Here is a 24,859-nt window from a genome sequence, read left to right as displayed (position 1 = left end):
TCATAATGTGTAGTCACTATCATTAAGTGCAGTCACTATCATAGTGTATTGTTACTATTATATAGTCTAGTGTCACTATCATATAGTGTAGTGTAGCTATCATATAGTCTCGTGTCACGATCATAAAGTGTAGTCACTATCATAAAGTGTAGAGTAACTATCATAAAGTGAAGTCACTATCATTAAGTGTGGTCACTATCATAAAGTGTAGAGTCACTATCATAAAATGTAGTCACTATCATAAAGTGTAGTCACTATCATAAAGTGTAGTGTCACTATCATAAAATGTTTTGTCACTATAATAGTGTATTGCCACTATTATATAGTTTAGTGTCACTATCATATAGTGTGGTGTAACTATCATATAACAGTGTCACTATCATAAAGTGTAGTCACTATCATCAAGTGTAGTGTCACTATCATAAAATGTATTGTCACTATAATAGTGTATTGTCACTATTATATAGTCTAGTGTCACTATCATATAGTGTAGTGTAACTATCATATAGTCTTGTGTCACGATCATAAAGTGTAGTCACTATCATAAAGTGTAGAGTAACTATCATAAAGTGAAGTCACTATCATTAAGTGTGGTCACTATCATAAAGTGTAGTCACTATCATAAAGTGTAGAGTAACTATCATAAAGTGAAGTCACTATCATTAAGTGTGGTCACTATCATTAAGTGTGGTCACTATCATAAAGTGTAGTCACTATCATAAAGTGTAGAGCCACTATCATAAAGTGCAGTGTCACTATCATAAAATGTTTTGTCACTATAATAGTGTATTGCCACTATTATATAGTTTAGTGTCACTATCATATAGTGTAGTGTAACTATCATATAGTCTAGTGTCACTATCATAATGTGTAGTCACTATCATAAAGTGTAGTCAGTATCATAAAGTTTAGTGTCACTATCATAACATGTATTGTCACTATAATAGTGTATTGTCACTATTATATAGTCTAGTGTCACTATCATATACTGTAGTTTAACTATCATATAGTCTAGTGTCACTATCATAATGTGTAGTCACTATCATTAAGTGAAGTCACTATCAGAGTGTAGTGTCACTATCATAAAATGTTTTGTCACTATAATAGTGTATTGCCACTATTATATAGTTTAGTGTCACTATCATATAGTGTGGTGTAACTATCATATAACAGTGTCACTATCATAAAGTGTAGTCACTATCATCAAGTGTAGTGTCACTATCATAAAATGTATTGTCACTATAATAGTGTATTGTCACTATTATATAGTCTAGTGTCACTATCATATAGTGTAGTGTAACTATCATATAGTCTTGTGTCACGATCATAAAGTGTAGTCACTATCATAAAGTGTAGAGTAACTATCATAAAGTGAAGTCACTATCATTAAGTGTGGTCACTATCATAAAGTGTAGTCACTATCATAAAGTGTAGAGTAACTATCATAAAGTGAAGTCACTATCATTAAGTGTGGTCACTATCATTAAGTGTGGTCACTATCATAAAGTGTAGTCACTATCATAAAGTGTAGAGCCACTATCATAAAGTGCAGTGTCACTATCATAAAATGTTTTGTCACTATAATAGTGTATTGCCACTATTATATAGTTTAGTGTCACTATCATATAGTGTAGTGTAACTCTATCATATAGTCTAGTGTCACTATCATAATGTGTAGTCACTATCATAAAGTGTAGTCAGTATCATAAAGTTTAGTGTCACTATCATAACATGTATTGTCACTATAATAGTGTATTGTCACTATTATATAGTCTAGTGTCACTATCATATAGTGTAGTGTAACTATCATATAGTCTAGTGTCACTATTATAATGTGTAGTCACTATCATTAAGTGCAGTCACTATCATAGTGTATTGTTACTAATATATAGTCTAGTGTCACTATCATATAGTGTAGTGTAACTATCATATAGTCTTGTGTCACGATCATAAAGTGTAGTCACTATCATAAAGTGTAGAGTAACTATCATAAAGTGAAGTCACTATCATTAAGTGTGGTCACTATCATAAAGTGTATAGTCACTATCATAAAATGTAGTCACTATCATAAAGTGTAGTCACTATCATAAAGTGTAGTCACTATCATAAAGTGTAGTGTCACTATCATAAAATGTTTTGTCACTATAATAGTGTATTGCCACTATTATATAGTTTAGTGTCACTATCATATAGTGTGGTGTAACTATCATATAACAGTGTCACTATCATAAAGTGTAGTCACTATCATCAAGTGTAGTGTCACTATCATAAAATGTATTGTCACTATAATAGTGTATTGTCACTATTATATAGTCTAGTGTCACTATCATATAGTGTGGTGTAACTATCATATAACAGTGTCACTATCATAAAGTGTAGTCACTATCATCAAGTGTAGTGTCACTATCATAAAATGTATTGTCACTATAATAGTGTATTGTCACTATTATATAGTCTAGTGTCACTATCATATAGTGTAGTGTAACTATCATATAGTCTTGTGTCACGATCATAAAGTGTAGTCACTATCATAAAGTGTAGAGTAACTATCATAAAGTGAAGTCACTATCATTAAGTGTGGTCACTATCATAAAGTGTAGTCACTATCATAAAGTGTAGAGCCACTATCATAAAGTGCAGTGTCACTATCATAAAATGTTTTGTCACTATAATAGTGTATTGCCACTATTATATAGTTTAGTGTCACTATCATATAGTGTAGTGTAACTATCATATAGTCTAGTGTCACTATCATAATGTGTAGTCACTATCATAAAGTGTAGTCAGTATCATAAAGTTTAGTGTCACTATCATAACATGTATTGTCACTACAATAGTGTATTGTCACTATTATATAGTCTAGTGTCACTATCATATACTGTAGTTTAACTATCATATAGTCTAGTGTCACTATCATAATGTGTAGTCACTATCATTAAGTGAAGTCACTATCAGAGTGTAGTGTCACTATCATATAATGTAGTCGCTATCACAGTGTAGTGTCACTATCATAGTGTAGTGTCACTATCATGAAGTGTGGTGTCGCTATCATAGTGTGGTGTCACAATCACACAGCTGGGCATACTGTGTTTAACTACTCAGATACACAACTAGCGTTTTGAGGAAAAGATAAGAAGAGAGTAGAGTGGTTACAGTATACGATCCTTCTAAAAAAAAGGGAGCTAACAATACTGTTAAGTTAGCACATACCAAATGGATGTGATAGCCACATGTAGCTTCGCCGTCGGACAAAAACAACCTTAGAAATTCCCCCAATGTTTCCTTTTTTTTTTACCTAAAAATGTTACAGCTGTAATAAGTCACATATTAGTATTCTAATTGCCAGAAAACTAGGTAGGTTAAACCAGCTAGCTGCCGCCTCGCTGAGGCAGAGTGACTGACAGCCATGGCAAAAATAATTCACAGATGGCAGAAAAGTCAAAGTGTGATGAGTTTAACAGGTGAGCAATCAGACACGCCGGCATCGATTGGTTTAGCCTGCGTCAGAGTGTTGTCAAGCTGTTGTCATTCAATGGAATCTATTGAAATTGCACAGACTGTTTTTTATTCTCATGGTAGTAAAAAATGCGGGGCAGAGTACATCCCTTGACAGCTTGATACGGAAAGCATACTTTTTGTTGTTGCCAAGGTTTTTCTACCAAGATGCCATCATTGAGGTGAGAAGTTAAATACCTAGCATACATTTTCAGTGAGATAGCTAGTGAGCTAGATACATAAACAGATGCAAATATACATACGGAATACCATATTAACAAAAATATATATACCATCTCATATTTGGTAGCCAGCTAGCTAGTGCATAAAACATACTTGCCAACCTTGAGACCTCCGATTTCGTAAATATATATATATATATATATATATATGTATGTGTGGGAAAAAAATCACAAGACTATTTCATCTCTACAGGCCTGTTTCATGAAGGGGGTACCCTCAATCGTCAGGAGATTTTAATGGGAGCATTCGCATACCATGGTTTATATAGGGCACAGAGTGGGTGGGTACAGGCTGGCGTAGGGGCGTGGTGATTGGCTCATGTGTTACCTAGGAGGTGTTTCCGTCTGTGGCGGCATGCTGATACAATTTCGCTGCGCTTGTTGAGGGATGACAGGTCTGGACGGTAGATGATAAACAGTTTCTCTTTCAAGCATAGGTTGCATCTTTTATTACCACTATTGTAAGGTGTGCTGGATGCAAGAATTTGCCATGTTATTGAATATTCAACATTGTTGTCTTTGAGGTCCCAAATGTGTTTGCTGAGTTCTGTGGTATTCCGCAGGTTTTGGTTCCTGAAAGAAGCCTTGTGATTGTTCCATCTGGTTTTAAACTCTCCCTCGGTTAATCCTACATATGTGTCGGATGTGTTAATGTCCTTGCGTGTTACCTTAGATTGGTAGACAACTGATGTTTGTAAGCACCCCCCGTTGAGAGGGCAATCAGGTTTCTTGCGGCAGTTGCAGCCTTTGTTGGTTTTGGGGTCGCTCTGTCTGGGGGCCGACGGCTCATTTGCAATTGTTTTGTTGTGGTTTGAGATAATTTGTCGTATATTGTTCATACAGCTGTAGTTCAATTTAATGTTGTTCTTGTTGAATACTTTTCTTAGGCTGTTGCCTTTGGGAAAGTGTTTGTCAATCAGAGTGAGGAATTTGTGTCCAATGTTAGTTGAGACGTTTTTGCTGTATGGGGGGTTGTACCAGATGATGTTGTTTCGTTTTCTGTTCTTTTTTGGTTGGTTTCCTGGCGTGGGTTCATAGGTGAGGGTGAAATTGTATCCGCTTTCATCAAGGGCTTTTTGGTACGGGGGGGTTGCTTGGTCAAATTCAGCTTTGCTAGATGACAGCATCGATAGCCTTTTATTAATTCCGGTAGGTATTCTTTTCGTGGTGGTGGGTGGGTGGTTGCTGTCATGGTGCACGTATTGGAGTGTTGTGTTGGATTTCGTGAATGGTTGGTAGCTGTTATTTCTCAGGTTGAAAGTGACGCCGAGGAAGTTGACGGTTTGCTTGTTGGCTTCAATCGTGATCCGTAGGCCGTTCTCTTTGAAAATTTGGCATATGCGCTTCTTGGTATTCTTGCATCCAGCACACCTTACAATAGTGGTAATAAAAGATGCAACCTATGCTTGAAAGAGAAACTGTTTATCATATACCGTCCAGACCTGTCATCCCTCAACAAGCGCAGCGAAATTGTATCAGCATGCCGCCACAGACGGAAACACCTCCTAGGTAACACATGAGCCAATCACCACGCCCCTACACCAGCCTGTACCCACCCACTCTGTGCCCTATATAAACCATGGTATGTGAATGCTCCCATTAAAATCTCCTGATGATTGAGGGAACCCCCTCATGAAACAGGCCTGTAGAGATGAAATAGTCTTGTGATTTTTTTCCCACACATACATATATTGCGCTCTACTATGGTATCGAGCACTATTTTTTGGATAACCTTATTAAGACATATAGATATATATATATATATATATATATAAGAAATACTTGACTTTTTTATATATATATATATATATATATATATATATATATATATATATATATATATATATATGTATATAAAAGTCAAGTATTTCTTATATATATATATATATATATATATATATGTATATATATATACATATATAAATATATATATATATATACATATATATATATATATATATATATATAAGAAATACTTGACTTTCAGTGAATTCTAGCTATAAATATATATTTATTTTATTGTGTATGTATATATATATAAAATAAATACTTGCATTTCAGTGTTCATTTACTTACACATGTACTTGTTGAGTTAAGGGTTGAATTGTCCATCCTTGTTCTATTCTCTGTCACTATTTTTCTAACCATGATGAACACCCTCTCTGATGATGCATTGCTGTGTGGCACGCACAAAAGTGCTTTCATCAAATGCACTAGATGGCAGTATTGTCCTGTTTAAGAGTGTCACAACATTGCTGTTTACGGCGGACAAACTGCTTTACGGTAGACCAAAACGTGACTGCTGTTGTTGTGTGTTGTTACCGCGCTGGGAGGACATTAATGGAACTGCCTAACAATAAACCCACATAAGGAACCAAGAACTCGCCCCCGATCATTCTACAGTTATAACGTCATTGGGCAGGCACACCGTTTATATTGTGGGAATTTCGGGAGATTTTCGGGAGATAATTTGTCCCGGGAGGTTTTCGGGAGAGGCGCTGAATTTTGGGAGTCTCCCGGAAAATCCGGGAGGGTTGGCAAGTATGGCATGAAAACATAAATATCTTATGAGCTTGCTAGCTATCGACATAACTGTTTGCTAGTAATATAGCTAGCTGGCCAAATGTCATAACAAACGTGTTACAACTCGTAAAACATGAGGCAGTGACACGAAAACTCAATACATAGTGTATATATCCCATTAGATAACTAAATAATAACTAACACTAATAAATAGAAAGACAGACGTCGCAAACAAATGCTGAAAAGATGATGAAATGTTTAAAGTTGTAACACAAAGATCACAAAAGACACATTAGCTTGACAGATACTATAGCTAGCAAGCTGTGAATTATTTAGATTGATAGTTACAGTACATACATGTGAAATACTAACTGTTCTTACCCTTTACATGTGCTTCCATGTCCTGTGACCCTTAGGCAGTGCATATCTTCCTCTGAAAGAATCAGTCAACTTTATAGTCATATTTTATTTTTTGCCCTAACCAGAGCCCAGTAATGTTTTCTTCCATTAGGATCTGCTCTTAAACGATTTTGGAGGTTGTAACAATATGTGTTGCCCAACAGTCAGTTGTAAAGATGCATGCACATAAATTCACGGAACACATACAACTTGCATTGATCACCGATTTTATCGCTAACAAAGAATAGTTTACCATTGTTTAAAAGGAAGACCCAGACATCTGCTAATAGTCTACAGCACTGTTTTTCAACCTTTTTTGAGCCAAGGCACATTTTTTTCATTGAAAAAATCCCGAGGCACACCACTCGCAGAAAACATAAACAAATGCCAATATTGACAGTAAAAAGTCGTTGTCGCAATTGTTGGATATAAATTCAAACCATAACCAAGCATGCATCACTATAGCTCTTGTCTCAAAGTAGGTGTACTGTGACGTCACCACCTGTCACATCACACCCTGACTTATTTGGACTTTTTTGTTGTTTTCCTGTGTCTAGTGTTTTACTTCTTGTCTTGCACTCCTATTTTGGTGTTGATTGTCATGTCATGTACGGATGTACTTTGTGGACGCCGTCTGCTGCTCCACACGCTGTAAGTCTTTGCTGTTGTCCAGCGTTCTGTTTTTGTTTACTTTGCAGCCAGTTCAGTTTTAGTTTCGTTCTGCATAGCCTTCTCTAAGCTTCAATGTCTTTTCTTAGCGGCACTCGCCTTTTGTTTAATTTTGGTTTCAGCATTAAACACCTTTTTACCTGCACACTGCCTCCCGCTGTCGTCTGCATATTGTGATCACGACAAACCATGTTCTCGACATCCACAAAGCAATCAGCTACCTGCTGCCACCTACTGATATGGAAGAGTATTACATGGTTACTTTGCGGGTTATAATTACTGGTTTGAAAAAAATATTTTTAACCCAATTAGGTGAAATGACATCATCTCCCACGGCACACCAGACTATAGCTCACGGCACAGTGGTTGAAAAACACTGGTCTACAGGAGTATTTTCTAGGGATGACACGGTTTTTGTTTTTTCAGGAAAATTTATGATATTTTGGAGTTTAGAAAGTATAAAATGACATTCATTCATTGGTTAAATTATGAACATCACCAAATGGTTTCAATAACTTTGACTTTTGGAACACAATTAAAAGAAAAGCTTGGGATCAGCAAATAATGACATTTTAATATACATTCTAAATGATGATGTGGAAGATCACAGCCAAATAAAGTCCCGCCAATTAATCTTAATTAGAGAATTAACATATTTTCTCCGACAGAGTGGATGGCGAGGGAGGAGAGAGTTCACAGTGAGGCCATAGTCTTAATCAGCCACCATTTGTTGTTTAGCCCTTTGGAGAGTGACTGAGAGGGCACTGAGTGACGCAGGTGAGAAAAAGCCAGGCGTCCTCCCAGCCACCCCCACGGACCGCACCTCGCTTATCTGCTTACGGAACGGAAGAGGAAGGAGTGACAAAGGCCAGGACTCTGGGTGTGATAAGGAAGGGCCTTGCGTCCAGCTCTGGTCCTTCAGTTTACCCTTGCCAAGAGGGGCCAACCGGGGGCCGGGAGAACCAAGAAACCCTCCAAGATGGCGTTTTGTAGAGTTGAGCAAAGGTAGCAAAGACTCGGGTCAGTCGGAGTTCAGGGCGGCAAGTCGTCTCCATGCAGGAAAGCTAAATTACTTCCGGATTCCGGCAGTCCGGTGTTACTGCCCCTTCCCTTCCTGCCTCGTCATCCTGCACTCTCATTCCTGCCGATGTCTACACCCACCTTCTCCGTTCGATTTCAATCCTGCTGGGCGGCGTGGCCAAGGGTGACTATGTCTGTAGGGAAGCAGTCTTTGAGAAGGATGCCTCTGTCTCTTTGGCAGTCCAGCTCTCCTATAAACCCGTACCAGTAGATGACAAGCCCAGGTCCGAATCTAAGACAGCAGAGAAGAAAGGTCTTAGAACAAATGCGTCATGACAGCATGATAGAGAAAGTGTTATAAAAAGCAGAGCTATAAAGACGTACGACCAGCGAGACTGATCTAAAAGGTCATTGAGTCTTTGATCCCCATCCAGGAAACTCAGACAAAAAAAACGCCGCCGGCCGACAAGATAAAGATCTCCCTAACAGGGTGATACACATTTCATCACATTACAATGGCTGGGAAATAACAATAATATGTGAAATAACAAAGCGCCATCAAGGACTCCGGAAACTTGTCATCGGAAGCTTTTGGTATATGGCAGAGCACGCAGAGTTCAGCGCAAAGCCTCGAACTCAAGAGTCGCATGTGGTTAATGTGCGACGGCCGACAGAAACCAGCTGTTTCATTCAGATTGCCTTAAAAAATGAGTTGCGAGCTGTAGCGAGTAATGAGTCTCCAAGCAGCTGAGAAACCAGGTTGTGATTGTTTAAATGTACACTTCTCACGTTGGGTTCGCTTGAAACTAGTGTTGTCCTGATACCAAAATATTTCGGTACTTTTATAAACAAAGGGGACCACAAAAAATGTCATGATTGGCTTTATTTTAACAAAAAATCTTACGGTACATTAAACATATGTTTCTTATTGCAAGTTTGTCCTTAAATAAAATAGTGAACATACTAGACAGTTTGTCTTTTAGTAGTAAGTAACATATTGTGTCATTTTCCATTCTACTATACTATATGTCAAAATGATTAAGGACAAGTGGTAAAAAATGAATTATTAATCTACTTGTTCATTTACTGTTAATATGTGCTTATTTTCTGTTTTAACATGTTCTATCTACACTTCTGTTAACATGTAATGATCACCTATTCTTCTGTTGGTAGATACTTACATTAGTTTTGGATGATACCACAAATTTGGGTATCAATTCCATACCAAGTAGTTACAGGCAGAGGTGTGGACTCGAGTCACATGACTTGGACTCGAGTCAGACTCGAGTCATGAATTTGATGACTTTAGACTCGACTTGACAAAATGTAAAAAGACTTGCAACTCGACTTAGACTTTAACATCAATGACTTGTGACTTCACTTGGACTTGAGCCTTTTGAATTGACATGACTTGACATGACTTGCTACTTTCCCCAAAACCCAAAGATGAAAAAGTTATTCGGGAGCGCTCCGTATTTTTCATTGTGTACTTGTCTATCAGCGTTGCGTGTGTCAGCTGGTGTGCGCTCAGTACAACAGCCAATCAAATTAGATCTACTTTGTTTTCATCACACAGCATTCATCCAATCAAATTGCAGGACAACCAACGAAGAAGACATGTCCAAACCACACGCCAGTGAACAAAAAATGATACCTAAAATAATTTCGTTTGGGTATAAAAATTACGAGGTGGTCAACACAAAACGGTTTGCAGTATGCAACACATGCGGTTCGAAAATTACTGATGGAGAGGCAACAACTTCCAACTTTGTCCGGCATTTGAAGTTGCACAAAGAACGGTAAGTTTTGAATGTAAGATAACGTTTATTGGCTAAGTAACGTGACTTTTATTTGCTGTGTAGTTAAATCAGTGAGGCTGTAAACTCACTGCTAACGTTATAGCGTTATTGCAAACACGGGAATCTGTTGCAGTTCACTACCTTATTCATACTTTTTGTTCAGTGATTTTTTTAAGCAGGGTTACGTTAGTCAATATATCACACGTAACGTTAGACGGCGGTCAGCAGCACCGCGTATTTTAGCCACCTAAAAAAAGACAAAAATAGTAAAATAAAGGTCAGTTAAAATGTATACTATATTATGAATATGTGTACCGTTTTAGCTAGCTTTCTGACATACTGTTGGTTGTTTACCTCAGTGGTCCCCAACCACCGGGCCGCGGCCCGGTACTGGTCCGTGGATCGATTGGTATCGGGCCGCACAAGAAATAATTTTTATTTTTATTTTTATTTTTTAATTAAATCAACATAAAAAACACAAGATACACTTACAAGTAGTGCACCAACCCAAAACAACTCTCTCCCCCTTTTGTTCTGGGCATTGAACAGGAAGACTCTTCCTTCACTGTTCCGAGTGGCCATGAGAGTCTTGGCAGTGCCTGCCTCCAGTGCTCCAGTGGAGCGAGTTTTCAGCCATGGTGGCATCATACTACGCCCCCATCGTGAACAAATGACTGACAGACTCTTGGCTAATTTGGTCTTTTGCAAATGCAATGCAGCATAGGGCCCTGACATATAATAAGTACAACTTTTTTGTTATGTTCACGTACATGTCATGTTTTTTCAATGTTAACACTTTTGTACAAATAAGTACATTTGCACTTTATTTTTCAATGTGTTTGTTCTGTAAAGGAATGCGTTAATGTTTAAAATAACTGGTTAATAGTTCTATTATAAAGTGCAATGTCAGCACAATTTTCTTTCCTGCAATTTAAAATGCACTTGTTTTAATAAATAAATACAGCGTTTGAAAAGCATACACAATCTGTGTTAATATATTAGTCTGTGGTTAAAAGGACTTGAAAGGACTCGAAACTCAAAATGCAGGACTTAGGACTTGACTTGAGACTTTCCAGTCTTGACTTTGGACTTGACTCGGGGCTTGCCTGTCTTGACTCGGGACTTGACTCGGACTTGAGGGCAAAGACTTGAGACTTACTTGTGACTTGCAAAACAATGACTTGGTCCCACCTCTGGTTACAGGATCATACATTGGTCATATTCAAAGTCCTCATGTGTCCAGGGACATATTTACTGAGTTTATAGACATAATATATATTTTTAAAAAAACAAAAAAAGATTTTGTGATGCTAAAAAATATTGATGTAATAATAGTTTTATCGACTAGATACGCTCCAGTACTAGGTATCATCACAGTGGATGTTAGGTGTAGATCCACTAATGGCGTTTGTTTATATTGTAGCGTCCCGGAAGAGTTGGTGCTGCAGGGAATTCTGGGAATTTGGTCTGTAGTGTTTATGTTGTGTTGCGGTGCAAATATTCTCCCAAAATGTGTTTGTCATTGTTGTTTAGTTTGGTTTCACTATATGGCACATGTTTATGACAGTGTTGGCGTTGTTCATACGGCCACCCTTAGTGTGACATGTATGGCTGTTGACTAAGTATGCGATTCATTCACATGTGATTAGTATGTTCAGAGTTAAAATGGTCACCTTAATGGTCAATGATTGGACATAATGATATCTTGTCCCGACTTTGTCAACTATAGACAAGTCTTTACTCAGCCATTATCATAGCTCCGATGTACTGTGCTGTGAAGTGAAGCATGCATCCTACAGGGCTGATACTTGAAATGATCGTACTTGATTAGTCTCCATGGAGACAAGGATAAGTGATATTGAAGAAGTTACAACACTGCTGACTGCGGACAGACAATAGCCGCTAGCTATCTAGCTACATCTTAAAGCACCTCTTCCTGAGGGCGTTCTGCATGACACGACGGGTCGGGGACCGGTACTTTTTAGAGGCGGTATAGTACCGAATATGATTCATTAGTATCGCGGTACTATACTAACACCGGTATAACAAACCGTGGCTCTGGGCACCAATAGTGTGGTTCGCTTGGTGAAGTGTACTGCAATCCTCTGAACTTTATAAGCCGACCATGAGCACCTTGGTCTTTGTTTGCTATCAAGAGAGGTGCTACAATTACAGCAAAATGCATTGACAGTACAGTATATGCATGTGTCCGCTCTATCTGCTCTCTGTTTAAGTAGCTAGCACGGCCACAGCGCTCTTTAAACATACATTTTAGAAGCTTTTTTGTGACATCTGAGCTAATAAAAATAACACAATGTAAAAATAAAACTACATTCAACCCATCAAACTGATTTTTGAAAAACTCTTTAAAAGTATATATTTTTAAAGTTTTTCATAATAGAGTAGGCAAAAATAGCATAATATCCTGCCATCCATCCATTTTCTACTGCTTGTCCCTTTCTGGGTCGCGGGGAGGCTGGAGTCGATCATAGCTGCACTCGAGCACAAGGCGGGGTACAACCTGGATAAGTCACCCCCTCATCATAAACAATATATCCATCCGTTTTCTACCGATTGTCCCTTACAGGGTCGCATGGGGTGCTGGAGCCTATCCCAGCTGCACACGGGCGGAAGGCGGGGTACACCCTGGACAAGTCGCCACTTCATCGCAGGGTCAACACAGATAGACAGACAACATTCACACTCACATTCACATAAACAATATATCCATCCATCCATTTTCTACCGCTTATTCCCTTTGGGGTCGCGGGGGGCGCTGGAGCCTATCTCAGCTACAATCGGGCGGAAGGCGGGGTACACCCTGGACAAGTCGCCACCTCATCGCAGGGCCAACACAGATAGACAGACAACATTCACATATATAAATAACAAATTCATTAACCCAGGAGACAAAATTTTTGTTTACAATATGAGTTACGAGCACTTTTAAAAGCTTATTTTAGAATGTTTTTGTGACATCTGAATAGGTATAAATAGCACAAAATAAAACAAACATTTAAACATTTTTATTTGTAATAATGTGTTTTGTAACTCTTTCAAATTATTTTATAGAAGCTTTTTATGTGCTGTTAAAAAGACAAATTATAAAAATAACGAAGGCTTTTACCACAACAAACTGCATCCTTGTTAGTAATATAGGAGTTGTTTATGCTCTTTATTAAAAGTCTATTTTAAAAGCTTTCCGTCACATCTGAGCTGGTATAAAGAGCACAATGTGAAAATAAAACCTGCATTTAACCCAGCAGATACGTAATGGCTTGGAATATGAGTTTTTGGGCTCTTTAAAAGTATATTTTACACATTTTTGTAGCTGAGAGGGCAAAAATAGCACAATAAAATAAACAAATGCATTAACTCAGGGAAAAATAATTTTTGTTTGCAATATGAGTTATTGGCACTTTTAAATGTATTTTTAGAATATTTTTGTGACATCTGAATAGGTAAAAATAGCACAAAATAAAACAAAAATTTAAATTTTTTTATTTGTAATAATGTGTTTTGTAACTCTTTCAAATTATATTTTAGAAGCTTTTTATGCGCTGTTAAAAAGACAAATTATAAGAATAAAAATGCTTATACCACAATGAACAGCATCCTTGTTAGGAATAAAGGAGTTGTTTATGCTCTTTACTAAAAGTCTATTTTAAAAGCTTTCCGTGACATCTGAGCTGGTATAAAGAGCACAATGTGAAAATAAAACCTGCATTTAACCCAACAGATACGTAATGGCTTGGAATATGAGTTTTTGGGCTCTTTAAAAGTATATTTTACATATTTTTGTAGACGAGAGGGCAAAAATAGCACAATAAAATAAACAAATGCATTAACTCAGGAAAAAATAATTTTTGTTTGCAATATGAGTTATTGGCACTTTTAAATGTATTTTTAGAATATGTTTGTGACATCTGAATAGGTAAAAATAGCACAAATTAAACAAACGACTGCATTTAAACATTTTTATTTGTAATAATGTGTTTTGTAACTCTTTCAAATTATATTTTAGAAGCTTTTTATGCGCTGTTAAAAAGACAAATTATAAGAATAAAAATGCTTATACCACAATGAACAGCATCCTTGTTAGGAATAAAGGAGTTGTTTATGCTCTTTACTAAAAGTCTATTTTAAAAGCTTTCCGTGACATCTGAGCTGGTATAAAGAGCACCATGTGAAAATAAAACCTGCATTTAACCCAACAGATACGTAATGGCTTGGAATATGAGTTTTTGGGCTCTTTAAAAGTATATTTTACATATTTTTGTAGCTGAGAGGGCAAAAATAGCACAATAAAATAAACAAATGCATTAACTCAGGAAAAAATAATTTTTGTTTGCAATATGAGTTATTGGCACTTTTAAATGTATTTTTAGAATATTTTTGTGACATCTGAATAGGTAAAAATAGCACAAATTAAACAAACGACTGCATTTAAACATTTTTATTTGTAATAATGTGTTTTGTAACTCTTTCAAATTATATTTTAGAAGCTTTTTATGTGCTGTTAAAAAGACAAATTATAAGAATAAAAATGCTTATACCACAACGAACAGCATCCTTGTTAGGAATATAGGAGTTGTTTATGCTCTTTAAAAGTCTATTTTAAAAGTTTTCCGTGACATCTGAGCTGGTATAAAGAGCACAATGTGAAAATAAAACCTGCATTTAACCCAGCAGATACGTAATGGCTTGGAATATGAGTTTTTGGGCTCTTTAAAAGTATATTTTACATATTTTTGTAGACGAGAGGGCAAAAATAGCACAATAAAATAAACAAATGCATTAACTCAGGAAAAAATAATTTTTGTTTGCAATATGAGTTATTGGCACTTTTAAATGTATTTTTAGAATATGTTTGTGACATCTGAATAGGTAAAAATAGCACAAATTAAACAAACGACTGCATTTAAACATTTTTATTTGTAGTAATGTGTTTTGTAACTCTTTCAAATTATATTTCAGAAGCTTTTTATGCACTGTTAAAAAGACAAATTATAAGAATAAAAATGCTTATACAACAACGAACAGCATCCTTGTTAGGAATATTGTAGTTGTTTATGCTCTTTAAAAGTCTATATTAAAAGCCCAGCAGATACATAATGGCTTGGAATATGAGTTTTTGGGCTCTTTAAAAGTATATTATAGATGTTTTTGTAGCAGAGAGGAAAAAAATAGCACAATAAAAAAAACAAATGCATTCAGTCAGGAAAAATCCTTCTTGTTTGAGATATGAGTTATTGGCACTTTTAAATATATATTTTAGAATATTTTTGTGACATCTGATTTGGTGAAAATAGCACTATATAACACTAATGACTACATTTATACCATCAGCCACATTTTTGTTTGTAATATTTGTAATATTTTAGAAGCTTTTTGTGAGCTGTTAAACAAGGCAAATTATACGAATAACAAATGCATTTACCGCAACAAATAGCATCTTTGTTTGGAATATACAAATTGTTCTTGATCTTTAAAAGTGTATGTATGTATATATATATATATATATATATATATATATATATATATATATATATATATATATATATATATATATATACATACACATATACATATATACACACACACATATATATATATATATATATATATACCTTTTTAAAAAAAATTGTAAATTAATCAATCCAACAAAATAATACACAATAATACAATAATAATACAATTCCAAAACCAAACCCGGCCCAGCAACATTCAGAATAGCAGTCAACTAGTGTGTGTGTGACAATCATTGGTACTTTAACTTTTAACGAAATTATTCTCTGCATTTGACCCATCACCCTTGATCACCCCCTGGGAGGTGAGGGGAGCAGTGAGCAGCAGCAGTGGCAGTGCCCGGGAATCATTTTTGGTGATTTAACCCCCAATTCCAACCCTTGATGCTGAGTGCCAAGCAGGGAGGCAATGGGTCCCATTTTTATAGTCTTTGGTATCAACAACAGTATCAATATTAATAAGAATTCCAACATAGCAGTGATTAGAAATCCCTCATTGACATCATCATCACAGCAATTTATAAAAAAATAAAAACATTTAAAAAAATAGTGTCACAGTGGCTTACACTTGCATCACATCTCATAAGGTTGACAACACATTGTGTCCGATATTTTCCACAAAGAAAAAATAAGTCATATATTAGGTTCATTTCATAGTTAAAACACATTTAAGTAATGGATCCCATATTCCAGTATATGACTCATTATTATCTAAACTAAATGCAGTTTTTTCTACTGATATCATTTCCATAGCTTGTGTATACCAGTCAGTATGAGTTGGACTATCAACATACATCCATTTTTTTAGTTAAAAAAAATATATATATACAGGTAAAAGCCAGTAAATTAGAATATTTTGAAAAACTTGATTTATTTCAGTAATTGCATTCAAAAGGTGTAACTTGTACATTATATTTATTCATTGCACACAGACTGATGCATTCAAATGTTTATTTCATTTAATTTTGATGATTTGAAGTGGCAACAAATGAAAATCCAAAATTCCGTGTGTCACAAAATTAGAATATTACTTAAGGCTAATACAAAAAAGGGATTTTTAGAAATGTTGGCCAACTGAAAAGTATGAAAATGAAAAATATGAGCATGTACAATACTCAATACTTGGTTGGAGCTCCTTTTGCCTCAATTACTGCATTAATGCGGCGTGGCATGGAGTCTATGAGTTTCTGGCACTGCTCAGGTGTTATGAGAGCCCAGGTTGCTCTGATAGTGGCCTTCAACTCTTCTGCGTTTTTGGGTCTGGCATTCTGCATCTTCCTTTTCACAATACCCCACAGATTTTCTATGGGGCTAAGGTCAGGGGAGTTGGCGGGCCAATTTAGAACAGAAATACCATGGTCCGTAAACCAGGCACGGGTAGATTTTGCGCTGTGTGCAGGCGCCAAGTCCTGTTGGAACTTGAAATCTCCACCTCCATAGAGCAGGTCAGCAGCAGGAAGCATGAAGTGCTCTAAAACTTGCTGGTAGACGGCTGCGTTGACCCTGGATCTCAGGAAACAGAGTGGACCGACACCAGCAGATGACATGGCACCCCAAACCATCACTGATGGTGGAAACTTTACACTAGACTTCAGGCAACGTGGATCCTGTGCCTCTCCTGTCTTCCTCCAGACTCTGGGACCTCGATTTCCAAAGGAAATGCAAAATTTGCATGGTTGGGTGATGGTTTGGGGTGCCATGTCATCTACTGGTGTCGGTCCACTCTGTTTCCTGAGATCCAGGGTCAACGCAGCCGTCTACCAGCAAGTTTTAGAGCACTTCATGCTTCCTGCTGCTGACCTGCTCTATGGAGATGGAGATTTCAAGTTCCAACAGGACTTGGCGCCTGCACACAGCGCAAAATCTACCCGTGCCTGGTTTACGGACCATGGTATTTCTGTTCTAAATTGGCCCGCCAACTCCCCTGACCTTAGCCCCATAGAAAATCTGTGGGGTATTGTGAAAAGGAAGATGCAGAATGCCAGACCCAAAAACGTAGAAGAGTTGAAGGCCACTATCAGAGCAACCTGGGCTCTCATAACACCTGAGCAGTGCCAGAAACTCATCGACTCCATGCCACGCCGCATTAACGCAGTAATTGAGGCAAAAGGAGCTCCAACCAAGTATTGAGTATTGTACATGCTCATATTTTTCATTTTCATACTTTTCAGTTGGCCAACATTTCTAAAAATCCCTTTTTTGTATTAGCCTTAAGTAATATTCTAATTTTGTGACACACGGAATTTTGGATTTTCATTTGTTGCCACTTCAAATCATCAAAATTAAATGAAATAAACATTTGAATGCATCAGTCTGTGTGCAATGAATAAATATAATGTACAAGTTACACCTTTTGAATGCAATTACTGAAATAAATCAAGTTTTTCAAAATATTCTAATTTACTGGCTTTTACCTGTATATATTGTAGAAACTTTTTGTGTCATCTGAGCTGTCAAAAAAGCACAATGTAACAATTAAACCAGCAGCAGACACATTTGGGGGGGTTGTATGAGTTCCAGGTGCTCTTAAAAAGTATATTTTAGAAGCTTTCCGTGACATCAAACTGGTAAAAAGATCACAATATAAAAATAATAACAGCGTTTAACCCAGCAAACACAATTTTTGTTTGAGATATTTGAGTTTCATCACACACTACATCATGAAATATGACTGTTTATATCCTTACTTTATGTTTTATGGTTTTACTGTGCAGCATTCGAAAAATGAGCTATACCGTTATTTTTTTTTACACTCTGGTCTGGGCCAACTGCAAGTGTGAACAAAACTTGCATGTTGCACCAGTCTTTAATATTTGGGTCTGGAATTCTGGACACTGGTGCAGAATGGAGAACTCTTCACTGGGGATAGTCGGAGGCTATCCTCAAAAAGACAATAAATCATCATTCATGCTCTTTATTGCACCCCAAAGAGCCACCAGTGGCCTCTCGGAGTTTTCTTTGAACGTAAGCTGCAATACGTAAAAACATGTCACAGCTGAACTCTGAACCCACAGTGTCTGTACATGCAAAAGCAACGATTTGTGGCGCTGACAGTGCGGCCGTCCCAGACACTCTTAACACTGTTACGGGCACCCCGGGGACTTCGACAGGAAGCGGGCAAAAAGGGGCCACATGACGCTAGCAGGAGTTCAGCTCGGAGGTAAAGTGCATAAAAACTTCATCCGGGGCCAAATTCAGGTTGAAATACAGCCTTCAAAAAAACTCCCCCTTTGGTTTGGTTTTAATATCAACTTTGGGAAATCCTTTGCACGATCGTGATTTATACGCACTGAAAAGACACCTACAAGGTTGACCCCGAAAACATCAGCCGCGTATTTTAATAGTGGATATTTAAAAAACGCCCTTACTGTTCCAGCATATGTGAGTGCTTGTATATCTGTGTACAGTCTGGTGCCATTTGACAAGGCCTTGAGGCACTATTCTACTTACAGACACATTAAAAATATGTCAGGGTATCAGCACACCACACCCCCCTCATCTCCGAGAGGCCCGAACAGCACTGCTGTCCCGCGCCCCATCCCTGCATTCTAACTTTTACTGTGTGTGATTTACGGTGCTGTATCTATGGGCGAGCAGACCCGGAGAAAGCCCACAGATGCACGCCGCAAGTTCACCGCAATGTCACACACATACCTCAGCCTCTCAACGCGCGCACTACCCTAAACTCCCACCGTTTCCATGGCGGACGGCAACACGCCAGCTAAGTCTTAATATGGAAATGTTATGGAAACAAAACCTAAACATTTACATTAGATGACTTTCGAACAGGGGTTGAGCTCCGTTTTTTTTATTATTATTTTTTTATTCAACCGCCGTGTTTTGCGCGTAACGCTAGATTTGTTTTATGCAGCGAGAGGAGGCTGCACAAAAGGGGGCTACACCGAGCGAAGGGAAAGGTTAAAACTCTACATCAACAGATAAGGCAGCGGCGGACGATACATCACGTCCCCGCCTGGGTAGAAGGAAGGGCGAGCGCAAATTGAAACACGCAAAATCACCAACAGAGGGGAGCCGTGTCACCCAGGCCTTTTCCATACGGTAAAGAAAATAAATGGACTTTGAATTGTACTCGCAATGAATCCTAAAGGGACGCTGGGGGGGGGGTTGAAATAACAACACTGAGCGGTAAGGGTCGAGCTGGAAGTCAAACTATCTCAAAGTAGAGGAAGAAATACAGAGTGAAGTAAAGAAGGAGCCTGGTCGCAAAATAAATCAGTAGGATTTTGTACTCAATTTAGACCGGGTTCGAAAAGGGGATCCATGTCAGGGACGGTCCTCAGCTGTCACAGTACTATGTTGAATATGACACAGGGTTCAAGAAATCAATACATAAGTTTTAGTGCTGGCAAATGATTATTTTTTTCAAATCAGATTGATTGATTGAAACTTTTATTAGTAGATTGCACAGTACAGTACATATTCAGTACAATTGACCACTAAATGGTAACACCCCAATAGGGCTTGGCGATATATCGATATACTCGATATATCGATATACTCGATATATCGCGAGTTTGCCTCTGTGCGATATAGAAAATGATTATATCGTGATATCGTGGTATTGGAGTATACGTTGTCACGCAGTTGCTTTTAGCTGCGGGCATTACACTACAGGCGTTTCTCACTCTTTCTTGCCTCTCCTTCTCACAGGGGCGTAAAACAAGCCCACCTTCTTACATACGCATACTTGCCTACCTTGAGACCTCCAATTTCGGGAGGTGGGGGGTGGGGGGTGGGCGTGGTTGGGGCGGGGGCGTGGTTAAGAGGGGAGGAGTATATTTACAGCTAGAATTCACCAAGTCAAGTATTTCATATATATATATATATATATATATACATATCCCTGCGACCCCGAAGGGTTTAAGCGGTAGAAAATGGATGGATGGATGGATATATATATAAATATATATATATATATATATATATATATAAATATATATATATATATATATATATATATATATATATATATATATAAAAGAAATAATTGACTTTCAGTGAATTCTAGCTATATATATATATATATATATATATATATATATATATATATATATATATATATATATATATAAATAAAAAATACTTGAATTTCAGTGTTCATTTATTTACACATATACACACACATAACACTCATCTACTCATTGTTGAGTTAAGGGTTGAATTGTCCATCCTTGTTCTATTCTCTGTCACTATCTTTCTAACCATGCTGAACACCCTCTCTGATTATGCATTGCTGTGTGGCACGCACAAAAGTGCTTTCATCAAATGCACTAGATGGCAGTATTGTCCTGTTTAAGAGTGTCACAACATTGCTGTTTACGGCAGACGGACTGCTTTACTGTAGACGTTCTTTATATTGTGGGAAAGCGGACTCAGGTCCGCATGGAGCTGGAGGGGGCGTGGCCTCCAACGCCGCCTGAATTTCGGGAGATTTTCGGGAGAAAATTTGTCCCGGGAGATTTTCGGGAGAGGCGCTGAATTTCGGGAGTCTCCCGGAAAATCCGGGAGGGTTGGCAAGTATGTACATACGTCACATGTGTAGCGTCATACGCCCTCGCCCAGCAGAGAGGTAGCAGCATGGTAACGTTAGCTGAGGCAGGTGGTACAAGTGGAGCGGTGCGAGTGACAATACAAGAGAAGGTGCGAAACTGATCATAAATGGAGGAAGAACAATTAATGCCCAAAAAAAACAGCACGGGGTCCATCATCTGGCGGTAGTTTGGCTTCAAGCGGGAAGATATTCAGCAGGCAACAGAAATATACAAAGTATGCAGCAGAAGCGTTGCTACAAAAGATAGCAGCCAACGTTCCCTCTAAGGTGCGCGCCTGCGCAATTGCGCACTGCTCAAGCGTCCTCCGCGCACAGCAAATATATGCCGCGCACCAAATCAAACCCATCTGAATTCTAAACAAAAATAAACACATTTATTCTGTATAATTTTGCAATGCAACTCTGAGTGACAGTGACAACAAGCGGCCCTAACGGTGTTCGTCAACACCGTTCAATTATTGTAACGTCTATCGAGATGCTTCGAGGACAGGAATTATATCGATCACTTTATTGAGCAAAACTGTTTATATTCGGCCAGAACCACACCAAAAACATGAGTAATAAACTTCTATCTCGAAAAACTAGTCATTTTCTGCCGTACAAACCAACTAGTCATCTGTCACCAACACGCATACCACTAAGCCACTGGTGCGTTTATGGCCACACAAAAAGTCGGACAACTCAAACACCACACAAAGTTACACTATGACTCCTCAGTCATACGTGTGTTTATTCTACTGTCATTTATTATTAATGTTAATTTATTGATATTAATCATGGAATGCTGTTACTAGAGAAAGTTACAGGAATGCACACTTCATCCTATGCTTACATTTCATTGTGCAACATGAGGATGTTTAAGGGGAACTAAATGTGATCTCTGAAAGGGGTACAAATGATTTCCAAAGCAGGACCCCCACCCAGACATATTGTACAATACTAATCCATAGCTTATGAAAAACAAGATTTATTTTATTTTTATTACAAGTGGGCCAAATCACTAATATTACAAAATAATCTCACGAAAATGACTCCTGTCATTTGAGTGTTATTATAAAAGATTGGTTTGAGACAGGTGTTGCTCACATGTGCTCCACTGAATGCTCAGGGAGTTTTTCTGTTTGCTCACACACATGAACAATTAGAGGGAACATTGGTAGCAGCAGTACTAATTTGTTCTTTCATTTAAAAAGTCACCTGCGAGAGAATGAAGAGTGCTTGAAACTCCGCACGTTAACATCTCCGGCCTGTGCCACACCCAAAAAAATGCCGAAACAACCTGCACTGACAAATGAGCCTGACGTCTTCCATTTGCAGATCAACACCATATGAAAAACATAGTCACAAACACAAGGAGATAACGTCCGCAGTAACTTATTACATAGCAAAGGACTTGGGCCCCGTAAACATCATCTATGCAACATTTTGACCAGAGAACCACCATTACATGTTATGTAGACCACAAGGAAGTGTTTTACATTTAGAAAAATAATAATAATATGACTCCTTTTATGCGCCCTATTATATGCATCAACTGTTCATTCAAGGCTAAGGCAAAATATCGAGATATATATCGTATATCGCGATATGGCCTAAAAATATCGAGATATTAATAAAAGCCAATATCGCCCAGCCCTACACCCGAATAAGTTTTTCAACTTGTTTAAGTCGGGGTCCACGTAAATCAATTCATGGTACAAATATATACTATCAGCATAATACAGTCATCACACAAGTTATTCATCAGTCAGTATATACATTGAATTATTTACATTATTTACAATCCGGGGGGTGGGATGTGGAGGGGGGTGGGGGTGGGGGGTGGGGGGTGGGGGGGGTTAGGTTTGGTTGATATCAGCACTTCAGTCATCAACAATTGCATCATCTGAGAAATGGACATTGAAACAGTGTAGGTCTGACTTGGTAGGATATGTACAGCAAGCACTGAACAAAAGAAGTAGTTCCCATACCGGGAGTCAAACCCGGGCCGCCTGGGTGTAAACCAGGAATCCTAACCGCTAGACCAGGGGTCGGCAACCCGCGGCTCCGGAGCCGCATGCGGCTCTTTGATCACTCTGATGCGGCTCAGCTGCATACTTGCCGACCCCCCCTGATTTTCCAGGGAGACATCCGTATTTCAGTGCCTCTCGAAGATAACTCCCGGGATTAACATTCTCCGATTGTCACCCTTATAATAATAATGAGGGCGTGCCATGATGGTACAGCATTTAGCGCACTCTACAATCTGTACAAACAGTGTGCCAGCCCAGCCTATTGTTAAATGCATCTTCTGCTTGCACACGTAAGTGACAGCAAGGTATACTTGGTCAACAGCCACACAGGTTACACTGACGGTGGCCATATAAAACAACTTTAACACTCTTACTAATAATGCGCCACACTTTGAACCAAAACCAAACAAGAATGACAAACACATCTGCACCTTAACACAACATAAACACAGCAGAACAAATACCCAGAATCCCATGCAGCCCTGACTCTTCCGGGCTGCATTATACACCCCTGCTACCCCCCTGTGCGTCGGTTGAGGTGGGCGGGGTTTGGTAGCGGGGGTGCATAATGTAGCCCGGAAGAGTTAGGGCTGCATGGGATTCTGGGTATTTGTTCTGTTGTGTTTATGTTGTGTTACGGTGCAGATGTTCTCCCGAAATGTGTTTGTCATTCTTGTTTGGTGTGGGTTCACAGTGTGGCACAGTATTAGTAAGAGTGTTAAAGTTTTTTATACCGCCACCGTCAGTGTAACCTGTGTGGTTGTTGACCAAGTATGCGTTACTGTCACTTATGTGGGCAAGCAGAAGCCCCATACAACGTGTGGCTGGGCCGGCACGTTGGTTGTAGTGGGCGCTAAATGCTGTACTATCACGGCACGTTCGAGAGAATATTAGCTCTGAAATTAGTAGTCTGCTGGAAAAATCGGGAGGGTTGACAAGTATGACTCTGTAAAGCGACCTTCATATAAAACCCGCGGGCCGTACTAACATTCAATTTTCATATTAAGGTGTGGGCCGCGTGTCTGAGACCCCTGGTTTATACATAGCACAAAGCAAAAAAAAAAACTTTGTATGCAGTGTTATTTCATTTTAAATTTCAAATGATTTTTGTGGCTCCCATTGTTTTCTTTAATTTGTGAAACTGGTCAAAATGGCTCTTTGACTGGTAAAGGTTGCCGACCCCTGCGCTAGACCATATCGCACTTTTAAATTAATGATGATTTATTTAAAAGTAAAGTCTGTTCAGTGGCCTATTGGTTAGAGTGTCCGCCCTTAGATTGGTAGATCGTGAGTTCAAACCCCGGCCGAGTCATACCAAAGACTATAAAAATGGGACCCTGCTTGGCACTCAGCATCAAGGTTTGGAATTGGGGGTTAAATCACCAAAATGATTCCCAAACGTGGCCACCGCTACTGCTCACTGCTCCCCTCACCTCCCAGGGGGTGAACAACAACACCTAGTGTGTGTGTGTGACTATCAGTGGTACTTTAACTTTATTAATCACATGTTATAACTCACTTGCATAATTTTAATTAACATAAGGACCCAATATTTGTATACGAATGCAATTTTATAATCAGAATATCATAAGGGAAAAAA

At 38.2% G+C, this 24,859-nt stretch overlaps 1 protein-coding gene across 3 annotated transcripts in view; it reads right to left on the bottom strand.

Annotated features, from left to right (window-relative positions):
• Nucleotides 1–7,882: 7,882 nt before the first annotated feature.
• The window catches only part of cdin1 (CDAN1 interacting nuclease 1), a 646,347-nt gene continuing 629,370 nt past the window's right edge, over nt 7,883–24,859 (bottom strand). For all 3 annotated transcript variants that reach the window (XM_061968177.2, XM_061968176.2, XM_072913633.1), the window contains one exon: nt 7,883–8,640. In XM_061968177.2, the coding sequence (XP_061824161.1) occupies nt 8,505–8,640 (136 nt within the window). In that variant the 3' untranslated portion in view covers nt 7,883–8,504. The remainder of the gene's footprint in view (nt 8,641–24,859) is intronic.

Source organism: Nerophis lumbriciformis, linkage group LG08 (assembly GCF_033978685.3).
Source record: "Nerophis lumbriciformis linkage group LG08, RoL_Nlum_v2.1, whole genome shotgun sequence".
In the NCBI taxonomy this organism is placed as follows: domain Eukaryota; kingdom Metazoa; phylum Chordata; class Actinopteri; order Syngnathiformes; family Syngnathidae; genus Nerophis; species Nerophis lumbriciformis.
Note: the sequence above shows the minus strand (reverse complement) of the source record. Positions and strands in the feature narration are given on the sequence as shown.